The 19,682-nt window shown below is 38.8% G+C and overlaps 1 protein-coding gene across 6 annotated transcripts in view; it reads right to left on the bottom strand.

Annotated features, from left to right (window-relative positions):
• MYO1B (myosin IB) overlaps positions 1–19,682 on the bottom strand; it is a 196,825-nt gene that overhangs the window by 71,265 nt on the left and 105,878 nt on the right. For all 6 annotated transcript variants that reach the window (XM_054699949.1, XM_054699950.1, XM_037523727.2 and 3 more), the window contains exon 4: positions 12,275–12,369. In XM_054699949.1, the coding sequence (XP_054555924.1) occupies positions 12,275–12,369 (95 nt within the window). The remainder of the gene's footprint in view (positions 1–12,274; positions 12,370–19,682) is intronic.

Raw genomic sequence — 19,682 nt, 5'->3', positions numbered from 1 at the left:
AATGGTGTTTTCAAATGCCTGTATTCTTGAGAATAATTAACCTGCCAGGGAACCTTCTTAAATAAGTGTACTTTCTAGTCAATGACATGCTCTTAATTCAGCTATAACAGGAACTGTACTTAAAGGTTATCACAGGGCTGCTGAAACATTTGCTGAGTAACACAGTCAACAGGCCTCAGAACTATCTTCTTAAAGCAATCATTTATGTACAATTATTGTATAATGCACAGATGATTCAAGTCAGAAATACCTTGGTAACCTGGGTATCTTGATCAAAGGATTTTTAAAAAGATAAATGAATTGCTCTTCCACAAAAATATTTCTAAATCAAACTGGTTTGCTCACAATTAGAATAAATTATTCGACTTGACTGAAAAATGAAGCAGCTAATAGAAGGATTTGATAAGAAGAAATATAGTCTTTTCCGTTGTTTCCGTGGCTTCCCTAGTAACACTGAAAGGCAGGCTGAGCGAAGCACACCCTTTCGCCCCCCCACCGAAGATGACAAAGAATTCTTAGCTCAAACAGTACAGTGGATGAAATTTGCTTTTGATGATTTTATCCTTCCCCAATCAGCCTGTGTTCCCTATTAGCAGCTACCTTCTCAAACTTGATCCTCTTAACTAAGTTCCAAGGGAAAATAGAGTCCAGGATCAAATGAATTTGGGGCCACAGTGAGTTAGATGAAGTGAAATAGGTTTCCTTATTAAAGAGCTTCTTGGAGAATCACGTGCATTGTAGAACTCTGGAAAAGGATTAGAATGCTCCTCTACTTACTTGCTTTGGAATCTCTCTCTTGTTCAACTGTCCTAACTCTAATGTTCCATAATGAGGAGCTGGGAAATGCTCAACTATTAAATGTTGGTAGAATAAAAAGAGAGGCCTGGGCAATGGAAATAAGTAATCTCCCCAAATCTTGCTTTCTCTGGAGTCTCTGCTCTAGCACTTCTATCAAAGGCAGGAGAACCTTCCTCAGGTGAGTCCCAGGACCTCTGCCTACAGGTGTAAGCAGCAAATCTCAACACTACCATTTCTCTAGGGGAGACTTGCAGGTGGCTTCTAGCCCCATGTCTCACCACCGAAGAAACAGTAATGAACAGCAGGCGGGTCACCTTCATTCTGCCCATGCCCGAGACCTGCTATAGGGCCTTTGACCAATGCAAAGGCGTGGACTCCCTGGAGTCATGGAACACCAAGAATCCATGCAGGGCACATGCAGTTCTCAAGGCCTAACATGACTGCCTCTGGAGAACTAGCAAACACTGCACAGAAGAGGCAAAGCATCTCATGGGGCCCTGAGCACTGTGGTGGGAGTTTGTATACCTCTTCAGTAGTTAGTTAGGTCTCCCTCCAATTTGCTTTCTGGGTAATGAAAATGCATTGTCTGATGATCGGTGATAGTCGATTTCTGCTGTCTCCTTTTAAAGACTCTAACTGAGAGATGGTCTTTACTCTTTGCAATACCTTTCTCCAAAGGACACTGTCCTGTAACACATTCTGTATTGTGTAAAGTTCCTGAACTACATTTTCCATTATTCTTAGGGCTTAATTATCTAAAATCTAATCAACTATAGCAGTAGGTACTACTGCTCAGCCCAGACTGACCGGGCTCCATTTTTTCTATGTTACATTTCATTTGACTTCTTAGGGCTACGTTTCCCTCAAGCTGCCAGTCCAAATGGAAACTCTTCTGCTCACTTCAGGACACTCTAGAATTTCTAAGCTGATTTCTGGCTTTCAATTTCAAGTGAGGCTTTCCTCCAAGCAATTTCCTGCCATCCTGTGCTAACTGGTCCCCAACCCTGGGCCAATTCTCATGAATCTCCCACACATCCAAATTTCAACTTTGACCCTCAAGCAACACTTCCAGGCTATTTTCTCACCATCTGTTTTCTTAGTGGCATTCAGCATTCTTTGTTCCTCATTCCCCACCCCAAGGCTGTCTTGCTTATTCCAGATTTTAAGGACCTCACTGTAACCAAACCACAAACTTCAGATAAGGTCATACCAAGCTCTCTGGAAATCCTGTTCTGGTGCAGGATGCACTTGGGGGACAAGCTACCTTAGGGGACAGAGCGGAATTAATCATGAATGAGAACTCTTTAGTGGTCATTAAAATATATTTGGACTCTCAGAGGTCTTTCAAGGGCCAGAACAAAATGGAATCAAATTCTCTGTGGGTCAAAACTCTTAAAAACAACAACAAAAAGTACCATTGGGGTGGTATATAATATGAAAATTATATAGTAATCCTTATATTTACTAAGATATAAAGATGGATGAACTTAAATAGAAGTTATTAACTTTATTAACTCTAAATTCTATTTTAGTTATATAGATACAATTTTTTTTTAAAGATTTATTTATTTATACAAGCACTGGGTGCAGTCAGAAGTGCAGGAGGGTGAGAGAATTCACCAGAGCCAAAGCGGGGAGCAGAGCAGGCAGACTGACGAAGTACACTGCTGAGGGGAGCAGCGGGCAGCAGGAGAGGTCTGCGCGCCATGTGGGACCCTCCTCCAGTGGCCGGGGAGCAGCCAGGGATGGAACTGGTGCTGCAAAGGCTGCGGGCAGCTTTGCAACCCAGCGCTCAACCACTGCGCCACCGGGGAGGCCCTATAGATATAATTTTTAATACAGTTCAAGTATATTTATTTCTAAACCATCAAAAAGTTTATATGTACATATTCTTAACTACTTAGGGGTCTTATTACTGGTTCAATTTAGCAATTCACTTTTGGAAGCTGGGATTAAGAATAATTTCTCCTAAGTCTCATTGTCTAAGGGAGAAAATGCACAATTTTTTCCTGAAATAATACTTCATCTTTATCTCAAGAAGCTCATTAGATAGTCACTACTTTAAAGAAATAAGTAAACCAGTAAGTGTTAGGTTGCAAGGTCTAACAGAGTTAAAAGGATTGTTTTCACAATATTTCACCGTGCTGCAAACAAGAAATAACAGGTATCTCATGAGCCTCACTGCTTTATTTCCTTTTGTTTCTTTGGTGCTAGGTTCATATAAATTTGGATCTGTATTCAAATATTTATATAGTGATACAAATCGAAAATTTATGCAATAGAAAATCAAGAATTAAATTATCGTGTCCCATATTTCAAAGTCTAATTTTTTAATTATGCTGATTGTTGTAGGAATCAGCTGAACATGACCTTGGCAATCACAGAGTAAAACTGTAAACATTTTCTAAAGCAATTTGTTTAAGCAGACTATGAATACACTAATCCAGTAATCATAAACTCAATCACATCTGACACATATTGTGGAAAACTCTAAGTAAATCTATTTGAGACAAAAAGGTATATTTTTCATATGTATGCAAAATTCCAAAAAGCACTGTCATTTTTAGACAGAAGAAAATTTGCATCAGGTGCATTCATAACTGACAAAAAAAATAGCAGAGTTTAAGTTCAGTGCTTACTTCATCATTTAATTCATAGGTACATTATAATATGTAAATTTATCTACTTATATGTTTGAATATAACTTGAATCTTAAAAGTTCATTAACTGTCAGACAAACAAAACATGGAGTCTTCAAATAAAAATTTCTTCTCACTAGAAAAAGGTAGAACATTAGAGTTGAACTGCACTAATGGACAATTGGCCAGTAACAAAATATTTTTAAACTTTTTTTTTAATAGAGGCATGTTTTATTTATTTATTTGTTTGTTTTTGTTTTATACATGTACTGGGTACAGTCAGAAGCGCGGGAGGGTGAGAGAATTCACCAGAGCCAGAGAGGGGAGCAGAGCAGGCAGAAGGACCGAAGTACACTGCTGAGGGGAGCAGCGGGCAGCAGGAGAGGTCTGCGCGCCATGTGGGACCCTCCTCCGGTGGCCGGGGAGCAGCCGGGGATCAAACCGGCGCCGCAGAGGCCGCGGGCAGCTTCGCAACCCAGCGCTCAACCGCTGCGCCACCGGGGAGGCCCAACAAAATACTTTTAGATCCGAGTATCAGCATCAAGAATTCATTTCTACAAAGAATGAAATGAGCTCACAAATTATTAGCTCATGATTCTGGGGATTCGGGAATTTAACTAATTGGGGAATAACTATTTTAACTTTTCATTCTCTGGCTCCTTGCACAGGGTTGTGAACAACATATTAGATACTATTATGTAATTATTACATGATCATATAATTATATAAATTTTTTATGAAAGAAAGCATTGTGAAATCGATTAATGGAAAAAGAAAACAAACATCTGTGACTATGAGTACAAAAGAAAGGGGTTCTCACTTCTAAGAGATCAGAATTTATGCATGTTAACTAAGGAGGCTCTACATGGATTTAATTGATGTGTCAGGGGGGTGAAAAAAAGGTACAAATATAACCAAGGCTTATTCTGGCTTTTTTTCCCCCACAGAATTTCTAATAAATGAATCCAGAAGTTAACAGGTATTTATGCATGCTTTCACATATCCATACACTATCAAGTGTGTCATGTCACCATAAGCTCTATGTCATATAGAAGACAGAACAACATGTGTGCATATTTGCTTGTACACATGCGCACACACACGCACACACACAGATATTTATCTACTTCTATTGCTCTCAATCTCCTTGTTTAGGACACCCATGTTATTCCTGGAACTCAACTACATAGGTGTGGTGGTTCAGCGACCTGAAGAGTAAGACTGCCTAAATCAAGGCGATGTCTGTGTGCAATGAAACAGGGACTCAGCAGCACAGAGGAACAGCCTTCTTGTCAGTGCTGAGCCATGAGTCTACATGCTGCACAATCACCAGCTGCAGCACATCCAAATTCATCTGACAGGCATTCCTGAACTGTTCCAATCTTGGTACAAAGAGAAACACAGTCTCTGCTCCAAGAAGAATGAGTACCCATCACGTTGAATTGATGTACAAAGACATATAAGCTGCATTGCTTCTGAAAGCTGCCCACAAAGTCTCTGATAATGCAAATGAAACATGACTTGAAACATGTGAGTCAAGAGATGCCTTTCTCACAAGGAAAAAAACAAAACAAAAGCTCACTATAGTTAGCCGTCAGTTGCTTAGCTATTGTGCTTCAATGCGAATATATTCAGCCCATCATGATTAGGCTACAGAAAGTCAGTGACATCTCTGTCACTGACAGAGTCAGAGAACTCTCACAGATGTGAAGTAGTACGAGGTCATCTGGGGTTCAGAACCAAAGGTCTTAATGTGCAAAGCGGGCTTCATAACTCTTTTAGCAGATGGCGGAAGAGTTCTTAGAAACTGATGTAATTGTAAAATTAGAATCCAAGTAATTTATAATATTTCCTCTCATGTCAGGATCATCTTCTCAGGACCACAGATTTACTCTTATGTCCTTGGAAAAATGTAGTTATAATGGGTTCCTATGATGTTCTGCTTCACTGTCCCCGTCAGAATTTACTTGAAGGATTCCTCCACCAATTATTTGTCTTCACAGTAGTGACTTGTACATCCTCTGCCCAGAAACCTTGGGTCATTTTATGAGGCATGATGGATTTTTTATTTAGCACAGCAATGATGAATTAATTAGGACCCCAGAGGACTTAAAAGAGTTCACATCTCTCCCTGAGTGCCTACTTCACATCACCCTGCAGTGAAAAAGTGTATCTAATATTTAAGACCAGTAACATTGTCATATGCTAAGGGGATTTACAACCTAGTGAAATTAATTGCTTCTAATAAAATAAGACCCCTGCTACTATATGTGATTCTGTATAAGTCAGGAAATAAAAATTCTTATCAAAAAGAGACAATATATATAGACTGCACAGCATATCCCAGGCCCTCAATAAATGTCAATTTTCTTCTCTTTCTTTAATTTACTAACATAATTTTTAAAAAAACTCAAAAACAATTTTAGTAGACAAGGTGATATTTCAAAAATGACCTGGCATCATTTCCCAAGGACTGAAGAGTAAAACCCCTCTCCAGTTTTCATTTTTCTATAAGTAATCTTCATGAAACAGATATTAAACCACACACAAATTCAATGCCTTACTCATATATATCATCTAAAATAAATTTATTAACCAAAATAAATTTTGAAGCAATTGTTATAACACTGCTTTCAAAAAGAAAAGTAGAAAAAGATGGGAATAAGTGAGCAAAATAGTAAATATCTCTATGGAGAAGATACTGCTGGGAATCGAGAAAAGAAAAGGATGAACTTAGCAGCTAACAAAGTGTACAGTTAAGTGAATATTTAAAAACAGCAGCAATCAGGAATACTGTCTACTTCCCAGCATGAGAAGTTTTAGTGATAATGAATGACTGAAACATCAAGAGATGAAGGATTCACAGTGACTCAAAAATAAGGCAAATGCTTCAAATCACCTCTAGAAAGTGCTAGTCAAAATGTGGCTCAAGGACAAGCACTACTTAAACTTGGTCAGTCCTTGGGCTGTTACCAGTCTATACATGATGGTAGGCTTTTAGAAGTGTTTGTAGCAATTTCATAGTATTCTGTGCATGAAAACTGATATAAAAAATTAAAGACTGAATTGTTTATGTCTCCCTTTTTGTCCTTTACTGGATAGCTCTATGAGAGATCGGGGAGAGGAACCTGGTGCTTCACAATGGAAGTTTCACAAACAACTGTTCTAGGGTATCTGAGGTGACCTTTTCTAGCCACCTGCCTGAAGAAGAATCTAACCAAGTATACCGTAAACAGAATGGTTACACCAGAGGGAAAGATGAAGCAGCTGTCCGTTCTCCAGCTTATGACAGAGAATAAAGGGATCTTAGCAAGAGCTAAATCCAGAGAAGATGATAGGAAGGAAAGGATTTCAAGAGGTGAATGGGAAATTGAAGCCAACAGGACAAACTATGGAATAGAAAAAAAACATCAGGAGAACACTAGAGAAAAGAAGAGTGACCTCAAGTCACTAAATTTGTACCAGAAAAATGAAAAGAATGAATGAGAGCATCGAAGCAATACTAGCAACCTCTGCTGCTCAGTTTTTCAATGCAGAAAATAAATGAGCCCACCAGGAGATGAAATGTCACCTCAGGAAGAAACAGTGAGGTTTGCAACTCTCTGAGAAGGAGGAGATCATACACTTGCCAATGAATGGATGTGCCATCTTTTTGGAACATATGTTCCAGAGGAGATGAAAAATTGGCCAAGATCAATCAAACCAGGGATCACAACCCACGTGTGATGACTCACTTAGGAGCAAATTAATACAACTAGAGCCTCAAAAAGTTTATCTTTAGTCATGATAAAGAATAAACAAAAACCTAAAAAAAAGTTAATAGGCTTAAAAATACTTTCATCTCTTCTCCCTCATGCTGAAATAAAAAGATTTATGAAGTGAAAAGGCTTTTAGATTGAGGAGCAGGGAGTGGTACATAGCAGCATGAGATACTGCACCAATACAAATGCCTTCTGTCAAGGGACATAGTTTTTAACTTGCTTTGCTACCATTTCCATTGGTCAACTTGGAAACAAAGCTGTACTGCTTCTAAGAATTGTTGCTTCTAAGAATTGTTACACAAGAAAGAATTGGTTGGTGACAGAAAAGAGGCAATAACTTCTACTAAGATACCAATGTCCTTTTAAAGTATCTACTAGAAAGAAAGAATTGTGAACAAAGATTTCTCAAATTTCTATGCAAATAGAATTAAGAGCCCACACCCAGAAACTCAAATGAATGATCTAGAAATGAATGGAAAATTAAGTAATGAAAACACTGCCCAAATACAACATCAGGTTTTTAATGAGAAATCACAGGAACTACCATTATCAAAGGAGTGAAAAGCAGGAGTATAAAATCCTGAAGAGGTTAAAGGCTAGATCACATAGAACCTTGTGTGATGATGGACAGGCCCACTGGGTTTAGCTTTTGTTTTAGTGAAACGAAAACTATTAAAAAGTTATAAATAAAAAATATCTTGAGGAAAAACAAAACTGAAACAAAGTATACCATGACTTACGGGATATAGCAAAAGTAGTTCCCATCAAATAAAAAGGCTTCTACACAGGGCAAAAAACCAATCAGCAAAGTAATGATTAACGAGGCTAAGGGAATGATACAGTTTTCATTTTTACAGATCTTTCTGCTATCTGTGAAAAGGAACTGTAAGCAAGACTAAGGTAAAAGGTAGAGACCCATTAGTGAAACACAAATAGTCCTTCCTGGGAAATAATGGTTGGTGATTTCAACTAGTTCCCTAAGAAAAGGAAAGGACACAAAGAAAAGGACATGAAGAAAAGGAAGAAATGTATCTTTTGGCAGGAGATATATTCTAGAGGCAGGATTGACAGGGTTAGAAAACAGATTTCATATGGGAGATACAGGAAAGTAAAATATCACGGATGTGCTTAGACAGACTGGTGGTACCTTTCATAGAGATTAGGAAGTCTGAGTAGGAAGGGAAAAATGAAATCAAGAGCTCAGTTTTGTTTATGTTTAGTCTGAGATTTCTATGAGACACGCAAGCAGAGATGTCAAACAGGTTATGACAGCTGGGAGAGCAGAAAAGAGGTACTGGTTAGAGTGTACAGTCTGGGAGGGAAGAACAATAATCAGAAAATAGCTGAAACCCCCTGAAGTGACACTACAGAAAAAGGGAAAGGCAATCCAGAATGAAGCAAAATAATAAATTAACTTTTAATAGGAAGCAACTGTGTTTTAAATGAGACTGGGCAATTTTCAAGAGGATCCATCTTTGGCAAGTTCTGTTCATTATTTTTGTCAATTACTTAAATAAAAATACAGATGCAGGCTCTTCAGATTGAAGGATGACATTTATTCTATCACTGAAATATGCAGCAATTGCCTGCTGAGTGCTGGGCATTAAGCTAGGTAGTATGGCTGCAACCTCAAGAACACATGCCATCCATGGGATTAATGGCAGTCAAACAGAATCATGTCCCGTGTATGAAGACATAGGGGCTGAATATTTATGTTCCCCATGTATGAAGACATAGGGAATAAAAAATGGTGGTAGGGGCTGAATATTTATGTTCCCCAGAAAATTCATACGTTGAAACCCTAACCCCCAAAGTGGGGGCCCTTAAGAGGTAATTATGCCTAGATGAGGACATGATGGGATTTGTGTCCTTTTAAGAAGAGGAAGGGGGAAAAAATGTTTAAAAATTGGTTCCCAGACAGATGAGAATGAGTGTTGCTGGCAATGGATGAGGAAACTCATCTCCAGCTGTGACTGCTCCCTTGAGAGCCCTGCCCTGTCTGGTAAGAGGGATAATGGAGGGAAGAGGAAGACAGCAGCATAGGCAGTTGCCTGCTTTGCTGCCAGGAAGATGATTTGAAAATAGTTCAAAGGGGTACTGGACCGAGAGGATCTTGTGAGTTACGGCAAACTAGATGCCTTCTGGACATCAGATAGCAAGGCTGACCACTCCAGAAGGAACACTGAGGAAATTCAACTCCATACAACCGAAGCTGGGTGAAGAGAGGCACCAAGAAACTATAGCCAGGTCAAGAACCTGCCATGGAAATCTTGAAGTGGTGCTCCTGTGTTTAGTGGGTGGCCCTGGGAAAGGGAAAGCTAATTGGTGAAGAGGTGCACCCCGAACTGAGGGTAGATACATGCAGAGGAGCTGGGGTGTCCCCGGCAGGTCAGGTCCCCAGTGAAGAGGAAAAGGCGCAAAACTGTGTCCCTCTTCCTTACCTTCTTAGGGACTTGATGAAGCTGACTCTGGGAAGCCACACAGCACAGCCCCACAGACTACAGAGGTGTGGAGTCTGGAAACCCAGAGAAGAGCATTGAGCAGTACTATAAACCTGAGTCACTCCCACATGCCACTTTCACCAGTGACTGGACCCCTCCAGGTGCCTCCCCATCCCCTGACTCAGTAGCTGCAGTTGAGTTCTCCCCAACAATCAGCTGGTAAAGTGGAAGTTCTATACCCTTAGGACACTTAAAGACACACACAACCTAGAAAGCCACAAAATGGGAACATGGAAAAACACTACACATGGCACCTTGAGTCAAGGAAATATTTCAGCAGAGAGAGAACAAATCACCAGAATCCAACCACAAAGATATGCAACGGCTTTTCTTCCTATCAGATACAAACTTTAAAATTATCATGATAAAGAAATTCAAAGAAATGGAAGAAAACACTAAAAAAGGTAATCAAAGATATACAAGAAAATTCAGAAAAACAAATGAATGTCCCAAGAAATAAAATTAATGAATAAAAGGTATAATTAAAACTTTAAATATGAAAATAATGGAGATGCAGGATGTAAAATGATCAACAGAGATGATTTTTTAAAAATCTTGAGAAACTATCAGTAAAACAAAAAGATACCTTACTGAATGGGAGAAAATATTTGTACACCATATATATATGTAGGGGCTGATATCTAAGATCTACAAAGAGCTCACACAACTCAACAAAAGGAAAACATCATAATAACCCAAACAAAAAACAGACAGAAGAGCTAAACAGGCACATCTCCAAAGAAGACATACAGATGGCCAGCAGGCATATGAAAATTGCTCATCATCATTTATCTTCAGGGAAATGCAAATAGAGATATGCACATTAAGATACCACCGCACACCTGTTAGACTGGCCCATAAGAGTAAGACCAGAAACAAGTGTTGATGAGGACATAAGAGAAACAGGAACCCTTGTACACTGCTGGTGGGAATGTACCCTACAGAAAACAGCACTGAGATTTCTGAAAACATTAAAAAAATTCTACATTTGATCCAGAAATTCCACTCCTAAGTACTACCTGAAAATGCAAAAGCACTTAATTCAAAAGGATATCTGCACTCCTGTGTTCACTGCCGCATTATTTACAACAGCCAAGCTATGGAAACAGCCTAAATGCCCAAAGACAAAGAAGTGGATTAAGATGTGGTATAAATACATAATGGACCACTCAGCTATAAGAACAAAAAAATAAAGGGGAAAAAGGATGGATGCTTGCCATTTGTGACAATATGGAGGGAACTGGAGGGGATTATGCTAAGCAAAATAAGCCAGAAGGGGAAAGACAAATACCGGATGGTACCACTTATATGTGGAATGTACAGAAACAAAACAAAAGGTCAGATAAAACCAAACCAATAACAAACCCTAGAAATTTGACTGTAGAACTGAGGCTACCAGAGGGGGCATTGAAGGGAGAAAAGACTGGGGCGGGGACATGATGGACTCTGATGGAGGATGTGGGTGGCTTGCAGTGGATGTGATATGTGATCCTATAACTATGAATGCTATACACTGCTGTAAACCAATTTGCATCAACAGATAGACAGATGACAGATTAAAAAATAGAAAGGTTCCCTCTTTCTCTCTACCACATGAGAGCACAGCAAGAAAATGTTGTCTACAAGCCAGTAAGAGAATGGATTCAGTCAGCTGATGGAAACATCCATGGGGGTTTTCTTATCCTCATCACCGGGGACTCAAAGCTATTAATCTGGTAGCTAAACAGCCAAACAAAGTAGAAACATTTAAATTCCACTTTGGCGAGTGAGCAGAAATTACCAATTATCAATGTCTTACATAAAAAACCAACATTTTACAGATGAAAAGATTATGAAAATACCATCTCCCTCACCATCGTCCTCCTCCACAAATTCAGCAGTTCTGTCAAAGGAACTCATGGTAACAGCGGCTTCCTCTGACCAAGTTTGGGCTTAGAGAACTTAGCTCCGTTGAGTTGTTTCCAGGGAGCTGGGTACCTCACTCAAGATCATTAATCATACAAATCGCTTTCATTAATAGCACAGGAAATAAAAAGCCTAAATCCCTCCAGTTGCAGGTTTACTTTACAGGAAGGTTGCCAGTCTATTTAAAACGATACATATAAAAATCTCCACATTTTAGACTTCAGAGAAAGATTTCTTTAGAGTAAAATTCAGCCTTTTCCTGGTACTTTCCTCACTTTTTTTTAGCAAAGATGTGACTGTGGTCTCCCAGAGCCCAAATAATTTGGAGTCCCATGGGGAAATGGGAAGACCTCTGAGGCCTTGGTGTCCTGGAAGAAAGGTAATAGACCTCAAAGCACTCAGGGACTGCACTAGAAAGGCCTAGAATCCAACACTAGAGCCCCACTTTGGTTGGAACCCCTTTAGTAAGCACCTGTTTCTTCTTGAGAGAGATGGGGTACATCTTGCCCAGAAAACAGTCCATGATCCTAATCAGAAGCCTCATCAAGGGTGCCTTGGCAGTGCCCCTAAGCAGCTGCATGCTAATGAGGCCCACTGCCCTTTTTCTATCTTCTGTGCAGCACCTGCCTTCCACAGAGGTCAAAGAAAGGTTGTCCAGGGGTGGCTGTACCTGTTTTTCCTGCTCCGCTCTCCCCAGTAATGAGAATACACTGGTCTTTATCTTGATCTCGTAGAGACCTGTATGCTTCATCTGACAGGGCAAAGCTGCAGGGGATAAAGGGGAAAAAAAGTCCTTAGAATTCAGCTCATTATTATGTGTTTATCAGCTGTAACTATGGGCTCTTTGAAGGGCCATAGATACACTTTTGATAGAAAGCTGAAATACCACCTTTTATTTCCTTCAAATTCTTTAAATAAACCCACCCACCCTTAGAGGCCCATTTTACCTTTCCCCAAGCATTTGCTGTTAACCAAAATGATATTAACTTATTGTACTCTGAAAACATGCTTTATTTAATCCACATACTCTATTTATGGTTCATTTTATTAAGATTGCAATTCAGAGACTGAGGAGAAAAGGTTAGAACACAGGTCCTCAAGTGGATAATGTTGAGATTTTCAGTAAGAGACACAAGTTGCAAAACCATTAGGAAGAAAAATGTTTTTCAACCATTAGAAGATTTCAGACGTGATTGTCACTAAGCTAACTACGGAACAACACAAATGATTGAGAAAGCAAGGTCCACCAGAAGCAGGCATGTCTTCCCATGTTTTCTTGTCCAGCACCCAGCCATCAAGCTTCTCACTGAGGCCTTTGATGACAAAGGGCCAGTCCTCATGATGGCCTTCTCCTCCTCAAAATTTACTTTATTTGTAAATTTGTAATTTTATAAATTTACAAATAAAGTAAATTTTGCCCCTTCTAGATAACTGAAAAATCATTTGACAAAATGATACTCCATGGGTAAAGAATATGGCCACATACATTAACTTAAAGGATTAAGTAAAAGTGTACAAGAACACTTTGAAAGTTGTAAATGTCCAGATCTGTTTGTATTATTCACACCTTCTTCTCCCCTACTAGAGTATAAGGCAGGGCACAGCCTGTCTTCCTTCCTATCTAACTACTCTCTTGCCATCTGTGAAGCCAAAAATACGGGCATAATCACTACCAAAAATGAATGAATGAATGAGTAGATTCTTTCCAAGTATATCAATGTCATCACTTGAAGAACAAAGAATGGTAAACAGGAAGTTCATTTCTTCTATCACAATCATGCAGAGAAGGGAAGTGGGCTTCGATTGCTTATTAGTCTTCCTTCCCTTCCCACTCTTTCCAGTTGTTTACAGATGCCACTAATCATCATCATCGGCAGAAAACCACATTACAGCAAATAAATGAACTTTTCCAACCATATGTGTTCACCAATCTCTTGGTAAATGTTTAACACAGACCTGTTCTGATGTTCCTAGGGCTGCAAGGTAGCCTTATATATTACACCATTACCAGATGTTAAATGATGCAAAATTACTTCTAACATGAATAACTGTACATGTATATGCATATGCACATATGTGTACACACACAAGGCTGTAGATCACAAATGACTCTGACATAAGGTTATTTCTAGTCCAAACACCTAAGTGGAACATACATTTTTTCTTGTCTGTCCAGAGAAAAATACTTAATTGCTGTCCCTCAAAACTGGGCTTGACTCATCTATTGAGATGAGTCAATATTTTAATACAAGATATTATAATACAAGATATTTTATTATATTTTAATACAAGATAAAACTAACGTGTATAGTTATTCTTTCAGTACTCTAAAGAGTCAATGATTTCAAGTTGCCATGAAAATTTACCAATTAAAATACTAAACATTGGGAAAACTGACCTGCACTACTGGCACACTCATCTCAAATACAGTAAAAAGGTCATCATCCTTATTTTGTATAATCACAAATCATTACTTCACTTAAAAATAAATGGCACAAAGTGCAAGTGCTGGAGAACACAGTCCCTCTTCCAATCTTGTTCTCATTCTCTCCAGCAACATTAGCACGTACCCATCACCAAGGCCAACATTTATAACTCTAAACTGAAACCACATGCCAGTCTCCAAAATCAGTCTATAATTAAGGAACCTAAATAAATCTTTAGAGACATTTTTACTTAAAAACAGTTGTGACCCATATGCTTCACATTATTTTGTGAGTATGTCAGCATTGTTATTTACCACACACAAAAATGAACGGTTTATTATAATATAATGACGATAACGTAAGGGGCAAGCCTGGTTTTTATCTCACCACATCAAGCACACGGTTTTAGCCACTTCTTCTGTCCTCTACTTGAGCTCTAAGAATAGACTGCCTGACATTTGAATGCAAGTCTCCCTTCATTTGCAGACCAGCTAAAAAGCTGTTCGTTGAGAGTCAAATTTTCCCCAGCACTGAGTATGTTCACTACACGTTTCCAAACAGCTGTATCTACCCCTTTTAGGTCGTAGAAGGTTGGCTGGGGGCTCATCTGTTATTTTTTGTCAGAGCAGAATGCTGGGTTGCGTGTTCAGAATTATCTCACTGGTATTTCTGTTTCTCCTCCATCTTATTTCTGTTCAGAATGTTAATCTCCACAGTGGTTCTGCTTTCATGGTTCTGCTTTCTGGTCCCAGAACTCCATGCTCCCTCTCTGCCATTTCCTTTCTAAGTTTTTTTTCCACTTACAGGGTAAAGCAGACAAGATGCTGTGACACCCAAATAAACAGTCGCCATCACTACCTATATTTTTCCAAGTGTATCCCTATTTCGCAGTCTCTGTGGCTGTCAAGTTGCTTGAGAAAGCAGGCTAATCCACTCTGAGGACTTTCAGTTTGGCATCTCCTTTAGAAAAAGTGTTTAAAATCTTTGTTTGATTCAGGAAACTTTCCTGAACTCAGTACTATTTCTACCTTTTTGTTTCATATCTTTTTCTTCAAAAAGCTCTTCAAATGGTACCCCCTTTCATTCAACCCTGAATCCTAGAATATCCTCAAATCATAATAGGGAAATTCTGCCTCTGAATTTAACTTAAAAATAACTTAAGTCTCAAAATTCCCATCGACAATTGAGATCTACAAATCTCAACTATTTCTTTCCTTTCTAGCTCTGGTTAGCCCTAAAAATTGGATGTTTCTAAAATTAAGTAATAAAAAAAATTAAATGTTTTTCCAAAACATTCCTAACCTCCAAGTGTTCCACCAATTTTAGATTTATATTGAACCCCACTGAGGGCTAAAGTAGTTCACAAGGAAGACATGGAAGGGAAGGAAATGGAGAAAGAGAATCATGTGTGTGGTGTGTTTTGTATGGTGACCTTGAAGGGTTTTTTTTTTCACTTGTTTGTTTTTAAGGAAGGCACAATGTTGGCCTTTTTATGAAAGCTATTGTAGACATCTGTACATTTGTAATTGTCTCACTCATATTCTTAATTCAGAAAAAGTTGACCTGCTTGAAAAAGTCACCTTGTAACATAAGTGTTCCTCTTCTACCCTTCTCATCTGTAGGGAAAATAAGTATTTACATTTGTTTGTTGCAAACAACTATAATTTTTTTTATTCTGGCAAGTTTTATTGTGTTTTTGTCTTCTGTCAGCACAAGCATGGTAATTTTTTTTTATTATAAATTTTATTTTTATATTCCCCATACAATTATGACCCCCTTATTTTGACCCCAATCCCTCCCCTCCCTGTCCCCCACCCCCCATAGAGTGTCTCTGGTTCATAGTTGTGTGTTGATTTTGATTTTTACTTTCTGATAGTTATTTTTTTTCCTGCTCCCTTATTTAAGTTTTCTAGATTCCTGCTATGAGTGAGACCATCCGGTATTTTTCTTTTTCTTTCTGGCTTATTTCGCTGAGCATGATCCCTTCCAGCGCCATCCATGTTGCTGCAAATTGCATGTGTTTATTTTTTTTGAATGCTGAGTAATATTCCATGGTGTATATGTACCACATACAAGCATGGTAAATTAACATTTACAACAAAACACTAGTCCCTCCTAGTCACAACACTGATAAGAATTTCTAAAAATGTAAGCTATATAAGATAATGAAAATAAGCTTTTCTTTAAAATAAGTAACGACGAGCAAAATAAATACTATGAAGTACAAAGAAAAGAATATGAAAATGAACAAAGGACAGGAGAGAGAAGGATGGAACATGGACCCAAATGCCAGCAAGGTTTCTATATTTAACATAAAGTGGAATAAGATCAACTCTATGAATTCTGAAAAGGATATATATTGTAATGCCTAGAACTATCACTAAAATTTAAAAAATTAACGGAATTCAAAAAATGTACAAATAATCTACATTGGGAGGTAGGAAAGAGGAAGAAAAACAGAGGGGGCAAACAAATAAATGATTAAATGATAAAAAAATTCAACCATATCAAGAATCACATTAAATATTACTTGACAAAATACTCCCATTAAAAGGCAGAGGATGTTAGAATGGATACAAAAGTAAAACCCAATTATATGCTGCCTATGGGGGTCACACCTAAAATGTGAAGTTACAGACAAGCTGAATTGAAATAAGGTGAAAAAAGACATACTGTGCAAAAACAATTGGTAAGTAAGCAAAACCACATTGCACTTTTTCTCCTTGAACACCTAAAGTCAGAAAGTGCCAAGTTTCATTTCATTATAAGCCACAAGTTACACCATGGCAGGATAAATGGCATAGTGCAGGTGAGACTTAACTATCATTAAAAAAAAATTATAATCATTTTTCTAAGGATATTTTGTCAACACTTAACTTTCTAAATTCAAATAGATTATTATGCCCTAAACAGAAGTAGCCACATTGATTTCTTTTGGCTACATAATGGGGAAAGACTTATTTCTATTAGTTAAAAAAACAGAAATTATCTTATCAAGGATAAATCATCTTAAGATGACATCTGCTCTGATGTGACAACACTAAAGCATCAAAAAAAGTCCAAAAGTCAGGCCTTAAATCAAGAGTCTTTCGCAAAAACAGACTTTGTAATCATTTTGTGAAATTTCATAGACTGTCTAAATCAGCCTCAATGGACACCAGGTCTTTTTTTTTTTTTTTTTAAAGATTCATTTATTTATTTATTTATACAAGTACTGGGCATAGTCAGAAGCACGGGAGGGTGAGAGAATTCACCAGAGTCAGAGCAGGGAGCAGAGCAGGCAGAAGGACCGAAGTACACTGCTGAGGGGAGCAGCAGGCGGCAGGAGAGGTCTGCGTGCCATGTGGGACCCTCCTCAGGTGGCCGGGAGCAGCCGGGGATCGAACCGGCGCTGCAGAGGCTGTGGGCAGCTTCGCAACCCAGCGCTCAACTGCTGCGCCACCAGGGAGGCCCCCAGGTCTTATTATTTTTTAATGAGTCGCTCAAATATTTTTTAATCTTGACAGTCAAATGTTACCACTAAGGGGACAAAAATCACAGTATTTGAATGCTGTGTATATAAAAGTGGTTCATATATATTATAATGGTTTAAAGAATGCTAGCCATCCCTGTGTAATTGGACAAGAAACTCTTGTACTTTAGTATAGAATTTATAAGCAAACTCTTCATTTAAAAAATGCACCTGTTAGTTATAAAATATAATCTAAAATAAGCAGCAAAGAACACTTAAGCAGTAGTGTTCTTTCAAGATTTTAGAAATGTTCTTTATAAACCTCTTGTGATACAGCAGCTTTGGGGGGACACTCAAATTCTTCCATAGGCCTGACCATTATTAAAATCACAATGGTGATCCTCAAGGAGGTCCAGTCCAGGGCCAGATAGCTGAGAGTTACTTATTCAACAGAGTAAATACCTTCCTTCTTCTGGAGACTAGGATGAGGGCAGACTTGGGCCAAAGGGTGACTCTTTCAAAGGTGGATTGCAAAAGTGAGGTATTGCAGACATACAATAGGAAGTAGATAAGAGGTTTAAGAGGATAAATTATGGCAGGAAGGAAAAAGGACCGGACTTAAGGTACGAAAGCAAAGAGGAGGAAACATCTGCATTCAGGACCTGGAAACTGCTCTTTAGAATCAGAGGGTAATCCCTTGCGTTGTGGACTTCCTTCTGAAAACGGTGTCCTGAGCATAAGACACAAGATATGGTGGGGGTAAGCTGCCCAATAGGGCAGCTTCCTGCTCTGGGCTTGGCAAGCAATCAAAAGCCAAGAAACTGACTCCTCTTACCTAGTCTGTGCTGCCGCAGAGCTTTAGCCCACAAATTAATGAAGTGAGAATGATGTCTACTGTCTTGAATCGACTCTCTAATAACTAAATTGGAAGAGTACAGGGAGGCCACAGAATACCCAGGGAGGCCATGGGCCCCATGCAATGAGAGGCACTGTACTTGCTGTGAGGGTTCTGTGGGTGATGATGAAGATAATCTGTCCCCTAGAAGCTTAAAGTCCAATGGGAAAGACACTAAAGATACCCAAAAAGGGGGTGGGACAAGGTAAAATACATTAGCAATAGCCTTAAAGACATTCAGGAAAGGAAAGCTTTTACTAAGAGATGAGTCATAGAAAGCTGCAAAATTAACCCCAAGGCATATCCTAGGCCAGTAGATGGGAGGACAGAGAAAGCAAGGCAGAAATTATGTTATTTCCCCTGTCCAGAAATTAACAAAACACACCTGATTTGGTGGAAAGAACAGACAACTGGGATTTTAATTCAAATTCAATAAGCCCTTAAATTATTTTTAGTATCTCTTTTATCTATTCTAACAATTATCTTCTATTATCAGGCACTTGTAAAAATAACAAACTAGTTACAGTCTATAAGAATAGCTTCTCTTGCTCAGGGGAAATACAATCTAAACAAATTCCCAACAAAATTGTTTTTTTCATTTTTTTGGCAAAATAGTTCATTTCAACTAACTTCATAGTTTTTAGACTTTATTACAGGCAACTATACCCTGGAAACACCTATCCCAAGAAAAGCTACCCCAAAGACCTTCCAAACTGTCCTTAAGACATAATGTTTTAATCATTCAAGAAGAATGATTTCCAATTCTCAAAATGCTCAGTGATTTTTCAAATAGATATCCTCTACCAATTTACGCCTCACACAGCACCAATTTGTAGTTCATGTGTGGGTCTTTTTTTTTTTAAAGACTTATTTTTATTTATTTATACAAGAACCAGGGTACAGTCAGAAGTGCGGGAGGGTGAGAGAATCCACCAGAGTCAGAGCAGGGAGCAGAACAGGTAGAATGACAAAGTACACTGCTGAGGGGAGCAGCAGGTGCAGCAGGAGAGGTCTGCATGCCATGTGGGACCCTCGCCAGAGACTGGGGATCAAACCTGCGCTGCAGAGGCTGTGGGCAGCTTCGCAGCCCAGCGCTCAACCACTGCGCCACCAGGGAGGCCCTGTGGGTCTTTTTCTATGCCTTACTTTGAATACTATTCTAATCTAGGGTACTTCACACATCCACATCTTAAATAATTTTCAACACTTAAATGTAAACCATTCTGAGTTATCTAACTTTGATAGCTCCCAAGTGCCTGCTAGATACACAGGATATAAAGAATGGGGGGGGGGCCCTGCTTCCCCT

The sequence above is a fragment of the Talpa occidentalis genome, unplaced genomic scaffold (genome assembly GCF_014898055.3).
Source record: "Talpa occidentalis isolate TD23 unplaced genomic scaffold, MPIMG_talOcc4v2.1 talOcc4.3, whole genome shotgun sequence".
NCBI lineage: Eukaryota > Metazoa > Chordata > Mammalia > Eulipotyphla > Talpidae > Talpa > Talpa occidentalis.
The sequence above is the reverse complement of the archived record's forward strand: the minus strand, read 5'-3'. Positions and strand labels throughout refer to the sequence as shown.